The 25,846-nt window shown below is 36.0% G+C and overlaps 2 protein-coding genes across 2 annotated transcripts in view; both read left to right on the top strand.

Annotated features, from left to right (window-relative positions):
- The window catches only part of LOC133521236 (ras-related protein Rab-26-like), a 125,122-nt gene extending 116,906 nt beyond the window's left edge, over positions 1-8,216 (top strand). Inside the window, exon 4 of the mRNA XM_061856082.1 lies at positions 8,113-8,216. Coding sequence (XP_061712066.1) covers positions 8,113-8,175 — 63 coding nt within the window. The 3' untranslated portion in view covers positions 8,176-8,216. The remainder of the gene's footprint in view (positions 1-8,112) is intronic.
- A 38-nt stretch (positions 8,217-8,254) lies between these two features.
- LOC133521235 (ras-related protein Rab-37-like) lies at positions 8,255-17,960 on the top strand. Its single transcript, XM_061856081.1, has 5 exons — positions 8,255-8,467; positions 9,610-9,720; positions 11,235-11,343; positions 13,936-14,046; positions 16,087-17,960. The coding sequence occupies exons 1-5, from the start codon at positions 8,255-8,257 to the stop codon at positions 16,326-16,328; spliced, it is 786 nt and encodes a 261-aa protein (XP_061712065.1). The 3' UTR covers positions 16,329-17,960.
- Positions 17,961-25,846: the final 7,886 nt, after the last annotated feature.

The following is a 25,846-nucleotide window of genomic DNA, read 5'->3' as shown; positions in this document are numbered from 1 at the left end:
AGGAAGAAATGTATACATATTTATGAACTCGACTGTACATGATTCATCGATGGTACGAATCGCGAAAAAAAATTTACTCTCCGCGATTTCAGGGTTGGTGATTATATTATGGCTCATATGTACTTACGTGTGGTCAGCATTTTTGTCATTGTTTTTGCAACCAGCTGCGGTACTTACTTGCTTTAGACATATTTATTGCGACACCAGATCTGGTGCACGCGGAGTGATTTACGTCCAACCGATCAAGATATCAAGTTGTTAAACTTTGTTTCTTTAGACGAAAGCTTATTACGCTTCTAGTTTGTTGGACCCTAACTAAACCAAAGGTACATGCGGCTAAGATGGCCCAGTTCTTACGCTTGCCTATTTCAAAATGTCATACTGTTATAAGTGTGAATTGGTTCAAGTTTTGCGTCCATATTCGCACCATTGACAAAATTGCAAGCTCGTATTAAAAATAACAGAAATAAGAAATAAAAATAATAAAAATAACGATTGGCTATGGCCACCTTAGGCGCAATTAGGTAACTACTTACTTAACTCGAAATATCAAGGCGAATTCACTAACAGCCATTGGGTGCGGTAATTGCGGTATTCTAGCGCCCTAAATTCCAAATTCAAACTGTATTTTCGGTAGGTATTTTCAGTGGTTGTCTGGGCTGTTATGTGCTTATGCATGGTGGGACCGTTAAGGGAAATATGCGTGGGGCGTTTTTCATATAATATAGTCTATTTTACTCCCGAAATCATAATTTGTTCAAGGATTTCTAAAAGGGCACCAATTATTAAAATAAATCTCGCATGTTCCAGTTATCCAACCAACGGCCAAAAAATTCATAATGCATTAATGATGTTCCATATCATATATTGATAATGATTATAATTATACGATATGGATTGGATATGTCAGTGTCAAAAGTGACGTTTTTGTTTGAAGAAACGTCTCTTTTGACACTGACATATCTAATCCATATCGTATAATTATAATCATTATCAGTACCTATATGATATGGTACTTTCTCAAAATGTATTTTTTAGTCCTTTCCTTTCTATTTGAGATCAAATCGAGATAAAGTTAATTAAGACAGAGAGAAAGAGAGAGATCGTTGACATTGTCGTTTTTCTGTTTTATACTATACCTAACGTTCTCAGTGTTCTCACATTTGTTGCCACATGCAGAACGTCTCACCTCACCACTGTCCGTGCCGGCACGTTGTGGTGCGTTGTGGTTTCTGTTTGGTCCGATTCAGATGCGCCTTTAAGCCCCGACTACATGAGCGGCACCTAAGCTTCAGTCCACTGCGACCTTGGTAGTTTACAACCGTATAGTATGTGGTTGACGACCGAATGATAATGAGCCTTACCAAGGTATGGGTGACTTTGGACCGTCGGAACCTTAGTTGTTTGTTGTTAGCCATGCCATACTACGTATGCTACGTATAAAATGCTTAAAACAATGGCCAAGTACAGTACATATTAGTAGGTTGTGCCTATTACCTAGTTATACCTTACATAACTAGCCAATGTGGTTAAAAATATAACGATCACAGCGAACAAGAATAACTATAGAAATCTGACAAGAGCTCAAAAAATACCCCAACTGTATTGCCGCGAGCAACTAAACTGTACAGTTAAGGACTTTAATTGTTGAGTTATTTGTTCAAGCTAATTTTATTACTGTACCTACAGCGCGCAGTTTGACATCGTCAAATATTAATGCCACGCCAAAAAGTTTCACATATAGAATTTTATTTTAGCCAATCAAAATTTTTATTTAACAATCACAACTTTTTTTAATAGCGGAAAATTATGGAGAAGGGATTGTCAGCGATATGTCTTATGGACCGTGCAGTAAGTTATGTCGGTGGTTGCCAACCAAATTGTATTGAGCCCTTGCCAAACTCAGGGTGACCTTCGACCATCGGGGCTTGGTTGCTAGCCGTGTAGTAACTTAAGCTACAATTTGAGAGATGATTACAGAATATTTGTAGATACGAGGATTTAGAGTTTGGATCCCTGTTGCGATTATGGCAACAGGACACGCCAAAGCGACAGCTGGCGAAAATTAGCGTCGTTGTTCGAAATCATTGAAAAAAAAAGCGGCCAAGAGCGAGTCGGACTCGCCCATGAAGGGTTCCGTACCATTTATGACGTATTAAAAAAAACTACTCACTCATTCTGTTATTTTAGAAGTTACAGGGGGGGGGGACACACATTTTTTCACTTTGGAAGTGTCTCTCGCACAAACTATTCAGTTTAGAAAAAAATGATATTAGGAACCTAAATATCATTTTTGAAGACCTATCCATTCCATAGATGATCTATGGAATGGATAGGTCTTCTGAATTAGATACCCCACATGTATGGGTTTGATGAAAAAAAATTTTTTTTTTAATTTTATGACGTATAAAAAAAACTACTTACTAGATCTCGTTCAAACCAATTTTTGGTGGAAGTTTGCATGGTAATGTATATCATATATTTTTTTTAGATTTTTCATTCTGTTATTTTAGAAGTTACAGGGGGGGGACACAAATTTTTTCACTTTGTAAGTGTCTCTCGCGCAAAGTATTCAGTTTAGAAAAAAATGATATTAGAAACCTAAATATCATTTTTGAAGACCTATCCATAGATACCCCACACGTATGGGTTTGATGAAAAAAGATTTTTTGAGTTTCAGTTCTAAGTATGGGAAACCCCCAAAATTTATTGTTTTTTTTCTATTTTTGTATAAAAATCCTAATGCGGTTCATAGAATACATCTACTTACCAAGTTTGAACAATATAGCTCTTATAGTTTCGGAAAAAAGTGACGGTGACATAATCGGACAGACAGACAGACATGACGAATCTATAAGGTTTCCGTTTTTTGCCATTTGGCTACGGAACCCTAACAATGAGATTTTATACCCTAATAGCGTCTATTGCAGAAATCTCCGTAATATTATTCACCTAATTCGATTCACGAGGTAAGTAATGAATATTAATGGCCTATTAGAAACTCGGCATCAATAAACAGATTGTTAACTGAATGTTGTTGAGGAACTAATTTACTTATATAGATTAGGAGGCCAATTCGAACGATTTGACTTTTGATGTCATTTATAGATCGTGTCATTCACGAAGACGCGTGCCTTGACTCGTATTGTCGTTTAATTGAAGGTTAAATTTGACAAATCTGCGCGTCATCGTGGATGACACGAACTATAGTAATCATTCGCGCAATTTGCTCGTAATTTTCCGTCACTTGTATGGGCGCGAGCGAGAGTAACGGGCGAATTATCAAAATACGTAAATGAATTAGATATCATTTTGATGTCAAATGTAAGTTTCAATTGGTCTAACCATTTTTAACCATTTGATAATGGATTAACTACAAGTAGAGAGGCTTACAACGACTCTTCCTCGCTACGCAAAAAAATATTATGCAACGCAATAGATGATTTGTCCAACTATGTTTTCATATTTATTAAAAAGTAAGTTGATTTATTTATGTTACGAAATTCTATTTCAATATTCAAAATAAACACTCGTATATAGGTAATTCGGTTTGGGCATTTCTTGCCTTAATTGCGATTAAATCCAGCGAATATATGATTCAAAATGAAATGTAAATATGTATAAGTTCAATAACAGACTTTACCGATATTTTGAATTTCAGGTCAGCTTTTGTAAAAAATATTTTATTGGGTTCCCATCAGGGGAGTGTTGGGGAGCATGACAAAATGCCGGGATAACGCTAAGAGGATGATGATGATAATTGAATAAATTCACAGAAAATATTCTGAGCGACGCGACGCCCAGCTAAAACCCTGATTAAGCTAACTTAATTATAATCATGTAAATACAAGTACTTAGAAATTCTCTTCTTATTCTTTGATCCTCAGACGCAGACTAATCTCGTGTAACGTGAACTAAGTGCGTGTAAGATGTCTTTTATGTCTGAGTTGTGATTAAATGTAATCTGAGATCAAAGAATGAGTTTAAGGTGAATTCCATGAGACCTTAATACGCTTGGTACAGTCAGCGTCAAATACATCGTAGCAGTCAAAGTGGCCAAATAGTTAGGTACACCATACTAAATATATGGTGTACCGAACTTTTTGGCTACTTTGACTGCTACGAAGTATTTGCCGCTGACTGTACAAATGTACTTTTTATATTGCGCTTACAGTTTTTGCTAATCACCGTGTATTTCTGATTTCTGTTATTTTCAAGGGTGCATTCCAGAGCTTAAATTAAGTAACTTAACGTAGACACCGGTATTCTAATTAACTCCATTTCGGAGATAATCAATCATTTATTTTTATCTTATAAGGCCCCTACGAGCGTGTACACTTGCCTTAGGGCCTGTTTACATATTGATTCGTGTTTAGTACGAGTTAATACATTTGCTACTAAACTTACGTACTATCTATGACGATCGATGTTTGAAATGTCATTGATATGTCATAGTTTTCAATTTTTGGTTGAGTTAAATGTAATACTCGTGTCACAACAACACTATCTGCAACATTTAATTACTTTTTATAAAAAAAACATAAATTAAAAAAAAACATTTTTTTTTTTAAATTACCCATGTCATTTAATTTTCTTAAACGTACTTACTCATGCCCTGAAGTTAACGGAATTAAAAAAAACACGGGGTATATAAAGTCGGCAGTATGAGACGGCAGATTGTTTTCGGGATTTCGGGTTTGACCCCATAGTAAACTCAGTATGACCTACAATAACATATCTACCCCTCAGCGTATGCTACGTGCACATTTCTCGTTTGCCCAGAGGCGACTAAAGGCTACTTGTACAATTTTTCACAAGGTAAGCGCTTCAATTTTGGAACGCCTATAACATCTTGAGCCTATAACACCTAAATCACTGTAGGTACTTAGATAAATTTGTAGTGCGTCATCTGATGCAGCTGCTAATTAAGTTCAATTAGGCACGTTCTACCTTGACTGTTAATTAAGCGTAAATAACCCGAAATACGACGCTGAAGCAATTCGTACTTAATTAGCGATGAACATGTTTAATCAATGTCAAACCGATACTATTTTATAGAGAGGAAAATGAGAGGCATAATTCAGAAACGTATTACACATATGATATTAAATAGATTCGCTCGCTAATGGTTTATTTTTACATCAATCATGAACGCACGAGAAGTCTAGAAAGAACCTGGGTGTCAAGACTCAAGTCGTTAATCGCGTTATTCATAGGTAAACGAGCCTCACCTATCTTAAATTGAGCTTTGAAACTGCTTTTTAGGGTTCCGTAGCCAAATGGCAAAAAACGGAACCCTTATAGATTCGTCATGTCCGTCTGTCTGTCCGATTATGTCACCGCCACTTTTTTCCGAAACTATAAGAGCTATACTGTTCAAACTTGGTAAGTAGATGTATTCTATGAACCGCATTAGGATTTTTACATAAAAATAGAATTAAAACAATAAATTTTGGGGGTTCCCCATACTTAGAACTGAAACTCAAAAAAACTTTTTTCATCAAACCCATACGTGGATAGGTCTTTAAAAATGATATTGAGGTTTAAATATCATTTTTTTCTAAACTTAATATTTTGCGCGAGAGACACTCCCAAAGTGGTAAAATGTGTGTCCCCCCCCCCCCCGTAACTTCTAAAATAACAGAATGAAAAATCTAAAAAAAAATATATGATATACATTGCCATGCAAACTTCCACCGAAAATTGGTTTGAACAAGATCTAGTAAGTAGTTTTTTTTAATACGTCATAAAATTAATTTTTTTTTTCATCAAACCCATACGTGTGGGGTATCTATGGACAGGTCTTCGAAAATGATATTTAGGTTCCTAATATCATCTTTTTCTAAACTGAATAGTTTGCGCGAGAGACACTTCCAAAGTGAAAAAATGTGTGCCCCCCTGTAACTTCTAAAATAACAGAATGAAAAATCTAAAAAAAAATATATGATATACATTACCTAGCAAACTTCCCCCGAAAATTGGTTTGAACGAGATCTAGTAAGTAGTTTTTTTAATACGTCATAAATGGTACGGAACCCTTCATGGGCGAGTCCGACTCGCACTTGTTGATTATTCCCGTCAGCCTTAATAGCGCTCCAATTACTCTACCAAAGTTTCAAAGTATGGAAGCTGAGTTATATGCCGCTGTAATGGTTGCATATTGCTCTTGTATTAAAAACAGAAAACTCGAGCGCCAAGAATACGGGCTCATTTACACGGAGCGAGAACTCACATGCGAGTTTCATTACATTGCGGTATTTGATCGGTCGGCCGAATCGGTTGTAACACTTGTAACCTCAATAGTCCACAATGTAACTATAATCGCATGCGAGTTCGCGTGCCGTCTAAATCAGCCCTACGGGATCCGTAGGGCCAATCAGAAAGCATTATAATCCGTTAGTTTAGTACCAAGTCAAGACAAGTGCATAAAATGCAGTTTACACGTGTTTTTTTACCTGTACCTGGGACAATACGAATCCAGCTGATAAGCACTTACCTGTTTACAAAATAACAGCCTAACTTTAAATAAACACGTGATGTAATAATAGTACATTTCGATGCTAGTGCGGAAAGTATGTCATTCATTACTTCACGAGTACCGATATCTCTAATAATAAATAATTTATAATCAAAGCCATTATCAATCAAACCTTGCTTCACAAATCAATGCTTGCTTACCTACATATGAATATATTTTTATTGAAATTGAAATTTGACGGTTTTTTTTGAAAATTTCAGTACAATCTTAAATTGTGTAATAATAAATTTAAAAATAAAGGAAAATTTTGACAACTTTCTAGTTAATTACTACCATATTACTACGGAGAACTTTTCTCGTTATAAATTATCAGACGATTCTCTCTCTGTTCTCGTAATTTACGGTAACGGCATATCACTAGTCTGGGCTATCAAAATCGCTGCCAACTTAGCTTGGTCTAACTCGCAAAGAGCGATCTTTGGTAATTACTTACACCTTACTGTATTCTAGAAATTATAGTCTACTTAATATCGGAATAATTATCTAACATCTTCGCTATTCACAAGTTCGCGCAACTTGCGAGTTCGCAACTTGGCTTATGAAGTGCTGAAGTTCCACTTTAACGTATAGGGAACTTCATGATGAAACTTAACTAAACGCGCGGATATTACATATTTAATCGATATTGTTCAGTGTCCGTTAGTTACTGGAATATGTCTTTATGCAGTCAAATCTATATAGAGTCTGTTCGGAAAGAGAATAGTCGTGGAATGTATGGGGCCCAATACATTCCACGACTCTTCTCTTTCCGAACAGACTCTACTTACGTATACCTAAGCTAAGCATACTTGAACTTGACACATGTCGAAATTCGAAAATTGTTCGTTCATAGTAGACATGAGACACGTAAGCCTATACTTGCCACAGAACTAAGTGGCGAGTCAGTTCATAATGCCACCTCTTTCACTCTCGGTTGGTCTTACCTTATCAAGGGTAAATGAGATAGCATTATGATCTCAGTAGCCAGTTAGTTTTGCGGCAAGTATAAGTACTCAGGGCCATGGTGCGGTCCTTTATATTTTATCACTCTAGTAAGTCAGCTGCAGATCGAAAAGGTCACCAGTGCATACAAACTTCTTGCAGACTAACATATGCGCAAGCTGTGGGAAACTTAAAAAAATGGAAATGTTTCTAAAAAAATCCGGAAAAATTCATGAAAATGTATATACTTATTGAAAGTGGAAAATTTCAATTTCAATTCAAACCTATGAGATGTTACCGATTTTTTTTCCTTTTCAGCGGCCATCTGTAAATATACGTAAGAACTCAGAATAGTTTGCCAAGGAGCATAAGCAAAAATAATCATGCTGTCTTTTTCGCATGCTAGTAGATATTACATCCCCAAAAAGAGGGATCAGTATAGTTTTTTTTTTATTCTACTGTTACTAATATACCAAGGTAAATTGTTTGCATACTGTGTGGCAAAATTCCTAAGCATAAACTTGAACCCAATTTTTAAATATAAAACGTCAACTTGTGTAAATATAGATAAACAGAACCTCAAATTCACTACCAATTTGAAAATCAATCCACACCTAATTCAAAATAATCGTATTATAATATTGATTTTACAGTTCAAGAGTATAAGAAACTCTAAATTAAGTGCATCACAAGTTACTAAAATGCCAGTGAAGTGAAGTGAAAACAAGCAAAATTTTAGTGCCCCTATCATGACAACCATAACCTAAAAACATCAACTGTCAAAAACCAAAGACAATGTGGAACCCAAACACCATAGATAACAGGCAGCTGGAGAAGCGAGTTGTCGTCGGCCGGGTCCGACCAACCTGGGCACGGAACCTGCCAGAGACTAGAGAAGACGAGGATAAGAATGAGGAGATTGGCGTCATGCCGCATAGCGAACCCCCGTCGCCGACGGAACCCTGGCAGCAGGGGAAGCAGGAGGATAAATATGACGCTTTTGGGAAGGTGAGTTTTGGTTTATTTGTTAACAAATAGATAATAATCCCGTCATGTGACATGTCGCTACATAAATGGCCAAGAAAACGATTGAATTAATTATTTATTTATGTCCTTCAGGATGTGAGTTTCACAAAAAAAATTAAGATTCAGTGAATTCGGTTTGACTTGCAAGAATATATTGTGTCAGTTCTTAAAAATCTGTCAATTCTATTTTATTTTTATTTTATTGGTATTGGAATTTAGGATTGTCTCCAAACCTAAATTCTCTACTGAATTCCTGTCTGCGGAGGTTATGTAAGACATAACAAATGATTGCGTACCTACTTTTTTTGGTCATTAAATGAACTGAACCCTATATACAACATACCTACAAAATGGCATTATAATTCTGTTTTTGTACTTGGTTTTCAAAGTAGAGTGGGGGAATATATCAGAATAATTATAATGTAAATGTATCATAACGTTTATTTTGATTCATTATTATATAATTTTATAGATAATAAAACAAAAAGTTGTCGTAAAAATTGATTCGATTTGTGATATTCGTATGTAACTTTTGAAGTTAGGTGTTTTCAATTTAGATTTTTGACCAACTACCACTAACTTCAGACACATATGAAACGACAAATAAGGAAGACTATTAACATCTTTCGCCAAGTTCTGGCGCGGTTTGTAGATAACTTTTCATTTAGTTGAAGCGAGGCGTAAGTAATTAAAACCTGCTAGGTAAATAAATACATATACATAGTTTTGTAAACCGCTGGGTAGTAAAATGGCGAACGCACGCAAAAACAACATGAGTATACGATTGTAACCTACGGTTATTGTGCGTGGTGTGACAGAAACTAACAGAAGTAACTATTAAGTATCTACATTATCTACTTTTGAATGATTATGAATTATTCTGTCACCACTTGGTCACCCATAATCAGAAATCAAAAAACAGAATTTAAAACTCTATTTTTTTATTTCAATCATATATTTTTATTGACTATCCGAGAACCTAGTTATCTTTTTTTTAAGTATTGTATTCACGTACACAATGCGCCGCGTACTGTCTCTCGTCGTGCAAAGAAATACTTTTAAAAACTGAGTGAAACTGTAAAATTAACACTAATACTTAACTTCCATTTTCCCCTATTTCATAGGTGATGCTGCTCGGCGACAGCGGCGTTGGCAAGACGTGCATGCTAGTCCGCTTCCGGGACGGCACGTTCCTCGCCGGAAACTACATATCCACCGTCGGCATCGACTTCCGGGTACAGAATACAGACAATACTTCCCGGCGGGAAGGAAATATACGATAAAAAATAAATAGATCCGCGAATTGAAGTCTCGCCCGCCGAAGCTCTGGGGTTTTTACTTTTCTCCTTTATTTCCAAAATTTTATATAAGTAATAAAATAATCTGGGTAGGGCCCTGTTTTGTAACCTACAAATTATTAATTAATGGGTTTAATTAATTTTATAATAGGTTCAGTTTAATGGCGAGAGGAATTTTGACCTGTGTTGTCGGCTTATACTTGAAAAGTTGTAATTTGTTGTTTTACGGGTCGGGTCGGGTCGGGTCGGGTCTATTAAATAGATACTTAATCCAATTTGTTTAACACATTACTGTCAGTGCAACTTTATATTGAAAACGAAATATTTATTCTCAGAAGTCCAAAAAGATTCTTGGCCTAATTCTTGATATATAATTGACCCACCTAGCTAGCGGGTTCTTGGCAATAAATGTGTTAAAAATGTTAAAAGTTTCTTAGGTATTGTAAGTACCTATTTTATGCTGGTCCTTTGATTTTTAGTACCCGATAATGGGCCCCCATAGGTTATATTATAATTATAATGAAGTAAAAAGGCTTTAACATTCCTAAACTAAGTTTATGGGTTTGATTTATGTAAAGTTTAATAGTTAAAAGAGTTTCCTAAAGATAACAAAATATACCTAACCAAACATTCAAATAAAATATTTTATTAAATGTCTGTGCCTAGTTCTGTTATAAAAGTCACAGTCGAAAAGCCTGAATCTATGACACAAACTTTTTTTTCTAGGTGGCCATATTCTCGCAAAAAAAGATAACTATCAAGGGTTCCAATTTCAAACGGGCCAGTCGCGGGTGCTCGCGGCCGCTTCGCCGCCACGCCATTGGTGTTTGAACTTTGGCGCGCTTTTTCTGTTCCCGCCCCCTTCCACGTGACAGCTGTGATTGAATCGGCCTGACTGATTTATTATTGCAATGTTGTTGTTTTTTTTTGTGCTGTTTTTGCCGCTTTGATTTATGGCACCCTGCCAGTTTTTTTTGGTTTGCGAAATTGGCTGTTCACTGGACGTTAATTATGTTAATATGATAATAGGGTTTATAAAAGCAGCTTTTATATTAAAAACAATTAATCATTTAGATGATAAATATCACGCAATCACAATCATAACTCACGCTTAAATTACCTATTTACGTAAGTACGTTATGTTATGTCGTACAATAAGATGTCTTTAAACTTAAAGCACAAATTTCTATTTTTAGATTAGGTAGGTTAGCTCGCTTGCTATAAAATTCTGAGTACCTATAGGTACCTTTATAACAACACTCTAAGCAACCTGTAATTCACATCACACCATCCATACCTTTCTTTGAATTAACCAAAAATAAACTATTGTGGTACCTAACTTTACTTCAACATTTGTTTGGTATGATAGCACAAAAATAGCTGGATCCAATGTCATAATGTTAAATAAGTATTTTGTAAATTTTTAGTACAGCTAGCGCCATCTGTTGCAGAACAAGGTAGTCACGGTCGACGGCATCAAGGTAAAACTTCAGATTTGGGACACCGCGGGGCAAGAGCGCTTTCGGAGCGTCACGCACGCATACTACAGAGATGCACATGGTAAACAAAATTACGTTATTTATACTAAATATATGTATGCTCCAGTGAAACGTTGTTTCATAATATGTGTCTAAATCAAAAAAGTTTATGACTGTAATAAGTTTCATATATTAGACAAGATTAATTTTACCAATGTATAGAAATTATGATACTACTAGCGCCATCTCTCGCAGACCCTGGGAACTAAAATTAACCTTGCCTTATTTCCTGCAAATCTTGACCTAGATTTCGTATCTTAGCTCCAATAACAATGCGTGTCTAGTTAAAATATATTTAATTATTATATATTCTAGCATTATTGTAAACTTCATGCTCATTAAGAAACAAAGAAGTCTTCATTAGGACATGTAAAGTCCCCGGCAAGCGCGGCCGAATTTCACCTTTCCATAAAAACGGAGTTTCGTTCTCATTTTAAAACTATACGTTGGATTGTAATGAAACTTTGCACATACAATGACATGAGGTATATCTAGGCCTGTAATTAGTTTATATAGCTCTAGCTTATAAAACAAACGAAATAGAGCTTAAATCATGTTTGTATGAAAAACTTAAATTCGCTTTATTTTTTTAACTATGGTATCTGGATCCTATTTTAAGTACAAAGTTTCACAGCAATCTAGCTAGTCGTTTTAAAATGAGAGCGTAAGTACCTACGTTTGTATGGGGAACCGAGCTTGCTGGGAGACCCTTATATATGTTTCTACAGTGTAGAAGTAGGTGGAGGAAACGAGATCAGTCTTGGTCCAAGATTCCAAACCACATAAAGGCAATAATGTTGGCCTCGACCCGTTTCAAAACTGCCAGCACTAACAAAATGAACCCTAGGCCTTTGTAACAAGACCCACAAGCTAACTCGTCAAACCGGATCGCACACGTGTAGAACTCGATTTGACCACATTGAGTCGCTTGATGTCCTGGACGTATTCCCGTTACCTTGGATTGAAGAGTAGTTACACAGTGTTCTTTGGACTGGTATAATAATAACTCCACTGCCGATTCAACCACGGCGACTGCTGTGAACTCCGTTGCTGGCGCTGTTGCGCTCAAGTAGCTGATCTTGTTAGTGACATTTCGCGATCAATGCGGCTTTTTTTTATATTGTGAGTACACCATTTGCGACCGTGGACCGGTATATTTGTGGGCTCAAGATCCTATCAAATCGGAGAGCTCACTTATACCGATGCGTCTGAGAGCTCGACTTGTCTAAACGCTACGAACAATTAGAATATAAACACTATTCTTCCTATTTCCTATATGTGCCTACCATATATTTGGGCATTGGATAATATCTGTGTTCACCGCTAACTCTGATTTTCAAATTTCTTCTACGAGTATGTATCCATTTTATAATAAAGTTATATTTTTGTAGTGTTGCGTTCCTTAGGGTGAATTAGGTTTCTGCTCCCGAGACATCCTTTTAAGCTAATAGTAAGGTCGGCAACGTTACACGCTTGTATCTCAAGTGAAAGTCTTATATGTAAAACTTATACTCGTTCTAATTTCTTTATATTACAATTTCTAGCAACTAAAACTAGTTGCCTACCAGAGATCTCCCGATTCGAACTTTAAAATACGCCAAACATTTTCTAAAGTTACGATATGGATTTGACACTGACATATTCAATCCATATCGTATCTTTAGGTTTTTTTTTTACGTATCTTAAAGTTCGAATCGGGCCGATAGATATGTTACTTTTAATGTATGTTCATTGAATGTTCATGCCAAATGTCATGTTATTGCAAATGGTCATTTTAAAATGAGAGCATAACTTTGTATGACGGCGGCTAGGCATAGGTAATAAATTGTCTACTTCCGTGAGTCTTATTAAGATGTAACTGTTTTATTATACATAAACCATTACTTTAATGTTTAATAGTCTAGTCGGTCAATACGTATAGCGACTAAGCGTTAAGTAAGTATAGCGACGAAAATTAAATAGCCTCTCTCATGTTGGAATTGGTTGAGTGAGCCACTGTACCCGGCTATTTTTTTCCGAGTTATTGTTCCCTCCTTGACCTACACTGTAGGCTGTGATCTCGATATCAGTTGAGCTTTTAAACTTCAGAAATATTATCCATATCAAGTAATTACACAAGTGTGAAAGTAGTTCAAAGTCTTGCACCAAATGACAACGTCTCAATGAAACTGTAAGCAAAAAAAGCCGCGTTCCCCTTTCACAAACACACACGGCACACACCCTATGTTTTCGTCGCTAAACACTTGTCTTTAATAAACCAGTTTAATGTTAACCTCGAGATCCTTCACAATTCTACAAAAAGGCGATCTATCTTAGTTGGTTGCTTGACACAAGTACTTTTTATGTGATAGGATTAACAGTCCAGAGCCGCCAACTGAGCAGATGTTGTGTAATATGAGAACACCACTATATGCGGTTATCATAGTGCTTGATTCAAAGTGTTAAGGTTGCGTATCGTAAAGCTAGCTTGTTATGTTATCCTGCAATTCCTGTACTCACCATCGGTGCTGGTGTATGATGTCACGACCTTAACGTGCGGTTATTGTGAACTTTAACGTAAGGCGTTAAGGTTGTTCTTCGTATGGCTGTGTTAACTCGTGTTTCCTGTCCACAGCGTTGCTGCTGCTGTATGACGTCACGAACAAAACCAGCTTCGACAACATTCGGGCCTGGCTCGGGGAGATTCGGGAGTACGCGCAGGATGATGTCGTTATAATGCTATTAGGTAAGAAGTAAGGACTAATATGACATGAGGCCAATTACTAAGACAATCCAACATTAGCATAGTCAAATAAAAACCATCTAATTTACAAGTTACCAGAATGGATCGGGAATGGTCGGATCGGGACGGTATGCCATTTTTCTTCTGACAAGTTGGGTATGTTTGAGTATATAACGTAATGAATTATGGACCAAGTGATAAACGGGCATTTTACATAATGCCCGGGCATTATGAAAAATTACCAATATGAGATGACAATTTGATAATAACTATTAAAATAATTAAATTGCCCGGGCATTATATGTACATAAAGTCTATCATCTATTGGTCAGAGTAATAAAAAACATGTTTCGTCAGCGTCACTATAATTTTTATTTTTGGCATTAAACTGTTTAGACCTAAATTGAAAACGCAAATAGGTAATATAAAATTTCTTCGTTCTCTAAGATGCATTTAATTTACCTTACCTACGTATTTTGCGACCCTTCAAATTAAAAAAAAAACTTTATTAGACTACATTTTATTAGACTTTAATTTAAAACGAGCAAAATATTTCAAAGCTGCACAAATGATGATCGCTAAAGGGTAATAAGATGACATTTATGAATTACCTACAGTAGGTACCTATCTACGGAGATCAATTGTAAAATGGTAAAGCTCACTTCGCTCCGGCAGACTGACTTTAATTTCCGCCCGTGGAGCGATTGTGAGCGGTTTTAGGTTACTTACAACTCATTGGTCGATGGCTTTGCTTTTGATTAATTTGTTTAGGGAAAGTCAAACTGACGGGCGACGCCGGGGACTTTTCGATTTGAGTAATGTTTCTTTGATATTTAGAAACTTAATTATTTCTATCTTCATGTATTATATGTGTTTCCATGTACCTACATTTTTTCAGAGGTTGTGCAATAAAGAGGATTTGTATTGTATTGTATTGTATTATTTTCTTATAAATGTTCAAAAGCGTTAGTGGAGTGACTTTAATTTCCCCCCTTCACCCCTTTTCCACGCCATCATAGGGTAAAAAATACGTTGAATAAGATTTTCACTGTGTGTATTGTTGATTATTTTAACTTTTAAACAAATTTTTGCGTTTGTGTATCAAAGCCATAGAGAATACAAGCTTATGGCATTTTGTATACAATAGGTATTCCTAAAATGTTTTAGTAGTAGTACCTAATAGTAAACTCTTTATTGTACGAAAAATACATATTAAAATTAACATATAATTAGTAAGAAATACAAAGGGGAACTTATCCCTTCGAGGGATCGACGTTTTGGCTACGTATTTTGAGCCACCCTGTAATAAACAAAATAGGGCCAGCCTGTACTCTTCCATTATATGTTTCCAAGACTAAACGAGAAATGCCACAGGTTTAGAATATCCTCTCAACAATAATAACATTTTATTTTGATATATGATCAAAAATAACACGAGCCGCCGGTTTTTTTTTCTTTCCATCTCTTTTGTCAATCAGGTAAAACCTACCTTTCTAAGATCCTACCATAAGTACCTCAATAGCTATGGTACACAACACTTGATAAAGTCCCAGTATGCAAATTACCACGGATCGATTACAGTGATCAAATTACCAAAAGACCCTTTTCGTTAATAGGTATTATTGAAGAAACTGAATAAATTTATAGTTGATAAAATCATGTCGAGTCAAAACCCACTAAGCAATTAAACGTGAATTAAACATTCAGACATTAACCGTGACGTCCTAATAAAACTTAGAATCAAAGGGGAACGCGACCAGTTTTATGGGAACCCTTCCGCAGGGGTCGGGTCTGGGTGATCTAGCCTATTAATAGCCATATTTTTTAATATTTAGCCTTATACTTTATTGAGCTTGGTCACCCATGTTTGTATTTTTTTAGGTACTTATTCGTTTTAATAATAAGTTACTTGATAAACAAAAGGCACATGTTCCTAAATAAATGGCGGTTAATTTAGTTGTTTTTTCTTATTGACATTTAAATAGATAAATATATCATCAAAATTGCATGACACTTTTTGAAACTAAATGTGTATTATTTCAGGTAACAAATCCGACAGCGGCCTAGAGCGGGCGGTGAGGCGGGAGGAGGGGCAGCGCCTCGCCAGAGAATACCAAGTCTCCTTCATGGAGACCTCGGCGAAAACCGGCCTGAACGTCGAAGCGGCGTTCGCCCACGTAGCGAGGGCGCTCGTGGCGAAGGCGAACCCGGCTGACCCCAACCGGCTCGCTGTACGGGCACCGCCGGTGCAAGAGCAGAGATCCTCGTGTCCACCTTGTACTTAAGATTTCTGAAACCAATTTAGAGCTGTTGTACCTATATAACTACGCAAAACTGTGCATCTATAATAAGTCGCCTTTATCAAGACTTCTGTGGAAACCGGCTTGACCGTCGAAGCGGCGTTCGCCCGCGTAGCGAGGGCGCTCATGGCGAAGGCGACCCCGGCTGACCCCAACCGGCTCGCTGTACGGGCACCGCCGGTGCAAGAGCAGAGATCCTCGTGTCCACCTTGTACTTAAGACTTCTGAAACCAATTTAGAGCTGATGTGTCTATATAACTTCGCAAAACTGCATCTATAATAACTATAATAAGACGTCTTTATCAAGACTTCATACAAATCAGTTTATAGAGATAAACCGGGCTAGAGAGTTCCTCATGTCCAAGATGGTACTCAAGATTTCTAAAACTTATTTAGAGATAATTTGTCTATATTACTTCAGAAAGCGTGTACCTACTCGACTGTGCATCTTTAGTAAGTCGTTATATTTGAGACTTCTGTGTAAATTGGGCCATTAAGCAGGACATCTAGTCACATTTTCTTTCGTCAAAAAATCTCACATGGCATGACAAGAATCATCGACTAAGGACCAGTTGCACCAACCATACTTGTGATACTTGACAGACTAAACATTAACGATAAACAGATAAACATCATCTATAAAAAAATTCATTGAAAATTCCCATGTTACAATAAAATTTTGTGAGACTCTTTGGTGCAACCGGGCCATAAACCACTCGATAATTTTTAGCAATTCGATTACCAGATGTTTGTACAGTTCAAAAACCAAACATTAAGTAAATCTTAGTTGAAATGAGACGATTTGGAATGAACATTTGGGACGTATATAATTAACAATATTCTTACTTTCTTTAAGTATAAAGAATATTTAAAATGTGGAGGTACAAAAATATGGAAATAGGTACGGTCGACACATCAATCATATACCTAAATATCGACTACATATAAGGCGGTTGGCAACTTGTCACACTGTCGCCGCATCTGGATACCTACCGCATCTGTGTGAGAACCGCCTAAAACCTTCCGCAAAGCTATAGTTCGTTTTTAACTTTAGAAATATGGTAAGCGATCTTGACGTGCCTTTTTAAATAACACTTGTAAGAAATAAGACAGAGCAAATATGTAACAATTATAAATCATATAATTTACATTCTTTTGTTTTCATAAGTAATATAAACTATTTTTTAAGAGCTTTTCCAATAATTTTCTCTCGAAAAACCCGTCAAGATTGTTTACCGTTTTTCCAATGCCAAAAAAAGGAACAAAAGAGTCCGTACTAACGCTGCACCAGTGGGTGTTTCATTATAACGTCATATTTTCATAGTAATTTTGACATTTATGATGACATTCCCACACTTTATCACTATAAATGTCACGCAGAGTTCGCTTGGTCCGAGCAAATTTAATTGTTAGTACTTTCTATTTGAAAGGCTGAAATGCACAATGTACATAATAACTCAACATATAATGTTCTTATTAAGTATTACTTGAATATATAATATATATCAAATTGTTTGTAGCAGATAATGTATATTTATTTGGATGTGTGTTAAATATTGCATTTTTGCATAGACAAGCATAATTTTTAGCTTACTCTTGCAGTATTAAATCTATTTAAAAACATTATTTCTGTAAGTAAAATAATTTTACTTAAATAGTATTACAACTAGAAATTCTTACATATCTTTCGTTAAAGTTTTAGCGATTTTACTATAAAAAAGTAAAGAATATGTTTTATATAAATGTTTATTAGTATGTACCTACTCAAGTGAAAACAAAATAATTGTTTCCTTTCCTTATACTTCGTACCTACTTAAGGACATATTTGTGCACAATTGTTATAAATATATAATGTTCTATCCATATCGTAGCTGTCTAAAGCCGCGTGTAGACGTCTGGAGTTTTCACCGGACAATTGTCCGTGTTCGGTTCGGCGACGATGTCTTGTTTTCTTGGGTGTGGCTATCGGTAGTCAGAGCCCCATAAAATATATAGTTAATTTCTTCAAACTTGACGAAGTAATTTTACATGCACGTTGACACAAATAAAATGGAGATGGTAATGACAGGTTCATGACAAGATAAACCCACCCAGATATTTTATGTTATTATTACGTCGTTTTGTACAAAACAATTTATGAGTTTTCAGTGCTTCAACGTGTTACAAATAATTTTACAGTGGTATAAAATAAAATATAATTTTTTTTTTTGTATTTTACTTTTATATGGTTATGCACTTTTGCAGCTGGATGTACGTATAATGAATAAAATACCTTTTATACACACCTTTGATACCCACACTGTATCTTTAAATGGAAATAACTTATATCGAGTGTCTATTTTAAATATACTTACCTAATGTAATTTTAAGTAAATTACTGCTATGAAACAATAAATTAATTTGTAAATACATTTGTTGTAAAGTATTATCGTTGTGTAAATGTTTTCGGTGGCATTGTATGTTGCTTGTGCGATTAATGATTAAAAAATAAAATGTTTATTTGAAAAGGAATTTTGTTTTTAATTCAGACGAATTTACTTAGCGAAAGGCATTAAGGTTTATTTAAAACCTGTATTTTGTTGAAATATAAATAAGTAGGTACTTGTAACTACCTATAGATCGGGTTTTTAGCATTAGAAAAAATGTAAACAATCTTCACATGTCTTTTTATAGAAAAACGCTTTTTTTTAATTAATTATTTCTTATGAAAGCACATATTTGCCGTGACTTAAAGTGTTTTTCAATAAAAAGACGTCATAATCACTTACCTTCTTTCTCTAAAAAACGGACTATAGTTGACTTCACGGTGTCTGATAGAACTCAATTTTGTATAGTATTACTTCCGTTTCAGTGTTATGCGCAAAGAGTAAAGTAAGTATGGTCATGCGAATATTACCGACCGTTAGCAAATTGATGTCTTCTAACTAGATACCGATACTTTGGCCTAGGATTGTCTCATTTCAAACATAATAGACAGTAGACAGAGAGAATTCAGAGAATATAACTGTGGCCCTAGTGAGAAAGGGTACAAGTCTCTGGCAGCGCAGGTGTAAAGGGGTGTAAGTTCCACGTAACACTTATGCCCTTATACACCTAAACTGCCAGAGACTTGTACCCTTTTTCACTAGGGCCACAGTAATATACTTGTCTTACGCTAGTACTAGCACCCAAAACAGGGATGAGTATAATGACGTAATTTAACGAAATCCATTCATCCATCCTCTCAAATTTGTTTAATTCACGATTCGCATGCTAGATGGCACTGATCTGTGTAGTAAAAATCCTGAATCACGCTATTAAGATTTTTCTTGGGGTAATGACCCCATTGATGCAAATATCATTTAGTATACTAATCGCAAGTTAGATGGCGCTGATCCGCGTAGAAAAAATCCTAAATCACGTTGTTTAATCAATCTTGGAGTAATTACCACATTGATGCAGTATTCAATTAAATTACTAATAGCAAATTAGATGTCGCTGATCCATATAGGAAAATCCTGAACCTGAAAGTGACTGTCACGCACGTAACCCAGCATCAGCAAAGGGGGAAAACGTCAATTCACTACATCTTATAAAACTACTCCAAAACTAGAAACTACTAAACGGATTTTCATACGACTTTCATCTATCTATCAATAGAGTGATTCTTGAGAAGGGTTAGGTATATAATTTGTTAAGATTTGGTGTAAATTGGTTGAAATATAACGATCTTATCGAAAAAAATCATGCTGGCTAGGAGATTTAATTGAAAACGCTGCCTTATCTGAAAAAAGTCCACGATATTGAATGTCTATCTTTTAAGGATAACTTATTGTACCCACTCTTTACTTCTAGAAAAACATCACATAAGTATGTGGGATTTGCAAAGCTATTTACACGGGTACACTATTAATGATTATCAAATAAGCATTTCATACAGATTACAAATGTCCATACAATTTAAATGAACATTTCAGGAGTAATCGTAAATGAAAGTTTCATTTCGAGCCATATAATTTGTACCGAATGGTAAAGACGGTATCCGCAGTTAGTTCTAATTTTTACCACCTTATGCGCTGGGATCGCTGTACTTACTTACCCCCAACATGCACTTCGCACGCAGCCAATAGATGTCTTTTTTTAGTTTCTATCTGACAGGAGTCGTAAGTCCATATTCCAGGCTTAGAATTAAAAAAATCGTTTGATAATTTGTTTTAGGGTGCCGTAGTCAACTAGGAACGCTTATAGTTTCGCCATGTCCGTCTGGTCTGTCTGTCTGTCCGAGGCTTTGCTCCATGGTCGTGCTAGAAAGCTGAAATTTGACATAAATCAATAAAGCCGACAAAGTCGTACAATAAAATCTAAAAATTTTTTTTTAGGGTACCTCCCCTACAAGTAAAGTGGGTGTGTTTTTTTTTATACTTCAACCCTACAGTGTGGGATATCGTTGGAAAGGTCTTTCTTAACTAATAGGGGTCTTCACAAACATTTTTTGATAAAGTGAATATATTCGGAGATAAACGCTCCGAAAGAAAAAAAGAGTGCCCCCCCCCCTCTAACTTTAGAACCATAGGTTAAAAAAAAATAAAAAAGTCGTGAAAGTAGAGCTTAAGAAAGACATTCAATGAAAACTATAGCGGATATGGTCAGTTTAGGTGTTTTTGAGTTATCGCAAAAAGTTTCCCCTTCATAGTAAAAAGACGTACATCCACAAGTTCATCCCTTGGTTAACAATCTACTATACTTTAAGCTCCAGTTTACAGACGGAAGAATAACTACGGAAACCTACTCTGAGCATGGCCCGACATGCTCTTGGCCGGTTTTTAATTTTAATCATTTGGTCCTACCTGGTTCCCTGTTCTCTTAACCGAGACAGTTAATGAAGTAAATAAAAACATAATATAGTCTGTCCAACAACTTTGTCAGGAGAAAAATTCAAATTTTCTTTGAGTCAATAAGTCTGCGACAACATTTTTTAAATTTACCGCTTTTTAGGGTTCCGTAGCCAAATGGCAAAAAACGGAACCCTTATAGATTCGTCATGTCCGTCTGTCTGTCCGATTATGTCACAGCCACTTTTTTCCGAAACTATAAGAGCTATACTGTTCAAACTTGGTAAGTAGATAGAGTAGAATTCTATGAACCATATCTCCAAGCTCCTGGCATATCTCGAAGGTAACGATCTCCTCAGTGATCGGCAATACGGCTTTCGCCGGAACCGGTCAACTGGGGACCTTCTGATTTATGCCACCCACCTATGGGGCGAGGCCATCGAGAGACAGGGTGAGGCTATCGCCGTGTCCCTTGATATTTCCAAGGCCTTTGACAGAGTCTGGCACGACAGCCTAATAAGTAAGCTCTCCACGTATGGGATCTCGTCTGGCCTGCGCTCCTGGATCACTGACTTCCTGAGGGACCGATCTATTCGAGTTGTCCTAGACGGATGCTCGTCTGATCTTTTGGCTATTAATGCCGGGGTACCTCAGGGCTCAGTCCTCTCCGCAACCCTTTTTCTGCTGCACATCAACGATCTGCTCAAGCCCGGCATCTTTGGGTACGCAGATGACAGCACAGTTACGGAGAGATACCTCTCTGACGCGAGGGCCAGTGAAGGTGACACCAAGATCCTCAGGGAGACCATGGTGGAACGTTTGAATCTGTCCTTGAACGCCGTGGCCGAATGGGGCGAGGCCAACTTGGTCGGATTCAACGCCACCAAAACACAGGCGTGTCTTTTCACCGCAAAACGGAGCCAGTTCACCTTGGCTCCCACTTTCCGAAATGTGTCCCTTCCCGTGACTAACACTTTAGAGCTTCTTGGTCTAAGTTTAAAATCGAACTTAAACTTCGGGTTGACTATTGAGTCCAGGGCTAAAACTGCTGCCAAAAAACTTGGTGTCCTATTTAAGGTGAGGCGGTATTTCACGCCGAAACAGCTTCTCTCCCTATACCAAGCACAGGTCCGCTCGAGCATGGAATACTGCTGCCACCTATGGGACGGTTCCGCCAAATATCAGCTGGCGGCCCTGGACTCGATAGAGCGCCGGGCTCATAGACTTTTTGGCGATGACCCATTATCAAGTCAAAATTACAGAGCCTTGAGCATCGCCGTCGAGTCGCTAGCCTATCGGTGTTCTATCGGATACATTTCGGGGAGTGTGCACAGGAACTGCACGATCTGATCCCACCTTCCCCTTTCCATCATCGGACTCCAGGCGTGGGGAGCGAATGCACCCGTTCGTGGTACACATTCCATTTGTTCGCACTAAACGGTTTGCCTCCTCTTTTTTGTTACGGACGGCTAAAGAATGGAATGCGCTCCCGCCCTCTGTATTCCCTGATAAATATGACCTCGGTCTCTTTAAAGCAAGAGTGAATAGGCTACTACTGAATCGGTGAGCTCCATCTTAGGCCCTGTCTTCACTTTCCATCAGGTGTGACTAGAGCCAATCGCCGATCAGTTTTTAATAAAAAAAAAAAAAAAAAACCACATAAATTCACACAAAAATAAAAAAAAACAATAAATTTTGGGGGTCCCCCTTACTTAGAACTGAAACTCAAATCATTTTTTCATCAAACCCATACGTGTGGGGTATCTATGGATAGGTCTTCAAAAATGATATTGAGGTTTCTAATACCATTTTTTTCTAAACTGAATAGTTTGCGCGAGAGACTTCCAAAGTGGTAAAATGTATGTCCCCCCCCCCCCACCCCTGTAACTTCTAAAATAAGAGAATGATAAACCTAAAAAAAATTATGATGTACATTACCATGCTAACTTCCACCGGAAATTGGTTTGAACGAGATCTAGTAAGTAGTTTTTTTTAACACGTCATAAATTAAAAAAAAAAAATCATCAAACCCATACGTGTGGGGTATCTATGGATAGGTCTTCAAAATGATATTTAACTTTCTAATATAATTTTTTTCTAATTTGACTAGTTTGCGCGTGAGACACTTCCAAAGTGGTAAAATGTATGTGTCCCCCCCCCCTGTAACTTCTGAAATAACAGAATGAAAATCTAAAAAAAATATATGATATACATTACCATGCAAACTTCCACCGAAAATTGGTTTGAACGAAATCTTGTAAGTAGATTTTTTTAATACGTCATAAATGGTACGTAACCCTTCACGGGCGAGTCCGGCTCGCACTTGGCCGCTTTTTATTTTGCAGTTTTTGCAAAAAACCGGTTCCGATCTATTTAGATTTCTAAAATCAAAACTAATATTTTATGGAATGTAAATATATCATAATTAGGAGCACTAAAGTGCTGGTGGCCTAGCCTTTCAATCCGGAGGTCGCGGGTTCAAACCCCGACTTGTACCAATGAGTCTTTCGGGACTTATGGATGAAATATTATTATTTAGATTTTGGTAATTCTAAGTTAAGAGGTATAAACGATGTCCATGATACATACTTAAACAATTGAAATAAATTATGGTAACTTCCTTTAAAAGATTGCATTTCTTTTATTATAGAGAAATAAGAAGTAATAGAGTGCTCACTCCATACATCATTCATGGGCGAGTCCGACTCGCACTTGGCCGCTTTTTTCTACTGAAAGAAATTGCTTGACAGACTATATCATTCAACACTGCGATAATTTCTAAATGAACTTAAAATATGGAACATTAATTTATTAAAAAATAATTAGGTTCATTTTACTTTTTCTTTATATTGTAGTTTTTTTTATAATTTCAGTATTTTTCTTTTTGTGCATATTTTGACATTTTTTAATAACTGTTTTTGTAAATAATAGTATTTTAATAAAGGAATAACTAAAAAATAAATATATTTAAAATATTCATGTAATACCTAAATGGCACGCTTGTTAACAGGCAGTAGGCAAAGGCGTTCATAAAGTAAAATACTAGGTACCGGCCCGACGTTATTATGTTATGATCTATATTTTTAATGTTTTACGTTGTACTACGGAACCCAAAACAAACAGAAAACAACGTAGTAAAAAAGAGTAAGAATAATCATTGCGGTTCATTCATCCTTTCATTCATTAGATAAGCCCTCTATGTTGGCAATACTTAACTAATTTAATATTCTTCCAAGTTATATTTTGGTGAATTCTAGCGGAAAATAAACCTGCCACTGCTATGTTTATAATAAAATTATAGATTGCACTATAACATTACAAGAATAAATGAATAAACTAAATAAAAATTTGAGCAAGCCATTTATAACACTCAAACATTTACTTTAGAAATCTAAACAGTTTAATAACTCCCGCTACTTTGATCGAGTTGCCATGTTTACGGCTGTTTGAAAATTGGCGCTCACACCATGCCGGGTGGAAAAGAGATAGAAGATTGGACCAGGTATCGTCAACATTTTAAAACCAATAATGCTTGGTATTTTCATAATTTGTGTCTTTTCCGTGCATGGAGCAAAAGTCTCCCAGATAATTGGCCTTTGGGAGGCGTGTGTGCAGTTGACGTTGACAAGTAGAGGTCCTTATAATTATTTTAATAATTACTATGTACAATTCAGCAATTTGTTTCATCATCAGCAGCAAGCGTCAAACTCGTGAACGGGTGCTGTTTGTGGAGACTGGTCTGTTTAAGCTAACTTTATTTTTAAGTATAATTACAGTGAGACACCTCGGTGGAACATTCGGTTCTCGTATGTTTCTTTTATCCTAATCAATGTTTTAATTATACGGAATTTTGACTCTTAGAGACTCTTTACATCTCTAAGGATAATTTGATAAAAGTCATTTAGTTCTGACATTTACAAGTTAGAGTTATTTACAAGTCTAAATAATGTTAGATTTTTTTTGTATCTGTTTTTTTCATTATTATTTTAGTTATTTTTAGTCATTGTATTTTATACTTAATTGTTGATGTGCTTGTTTTTGCTTGTATGTAAATTCCATGTTGACATGTAAAAGTGCCCTTGTAGCCTATTTGCTGAATAAATGTTGAAGTTGAAGTTTAAAATCGGTATTATAATCAGAATAGGTAAATGTTATTATTGTCAGTTAAATAGCATAATATTATCCAAATATTTTGGCTGGTTTACATTTTAAAGATATAATTAAAAGTACTGTTCGGTTCTAGTTTTCTACTCCTAAAATCCAAGGAAATGTTTTTTTTATCAAGTTAAATTTTGAATGTAGTTTATTTCTAACCTGCTTACAGGATATTCAATCATTATTAATTTATTATGAGGCCTCTATTGACTTTTAGTTTCAGTTATTAAATTTGAGAAAAAATTACTACCTATAAAAGTGACACAAGTCACACATGTGCATGTGCCACTACATTTCTGGATCAAGGATATAATGATGCTAAGAATTATAAAAAACATGTTATTTTGTGTCATAATTAAACCTCAAATAATGTTGGTTTCTATCTTTGTGAGAAAACTTAAGCAAAAGAAAATCATTTGGCTAAATCAGTACTTAATGTACATGATTTACTTTAATAATATTAAAATCAATTTACCAAATATGGTTACAAAGGTTATAAAGACGGACAAACTGTACCTACCTTTAAAAAATGTGATT

The sequence above is a fragment of the Cydia pomonella genome, chromosome 9 (assembly GCF_033807575.1).
Source record: "Cydia pomonella isolate Wapato2018A chromosome 9, ilCydPomo1, whole genome shotgun sequence".
NCBI classification, from domain to species: Eukaryota; Metazoa; Arthropoda; class Insecta; order Lepidoptera; family Tortricidae; genus Cydia; species Cydia pomonella.
Note: the sequence above shows the minus strand (reverse complement) of the source record. Positions and strands in the feature narration are given on the sequence as shown.

Bases quoted from the DNA above. Each gene is read 5' to 3' on its own strand.
- LOC133521235 (XM_061856081.1), top strand. From the start codon at position 8,255: ATGTGGAACCCAAACACCATAGATAACAGGCAGCTGGAGAAGCGAGTT. The intron at 9,721-11,234 runs GTACAGAATACA...CATCTGTTGCAG, and splicing joins CCGTCGGCATCGACTTCCGG to AACAAGGTAGTCACGGTCGA. The intron at 14,047-16,086 runs GTAAGAAGTAAG...GTATTATTTCAG, and splicing joins TGTCGTTATAATGCTATTAG to GTAACAAATCCGACAGCGGC.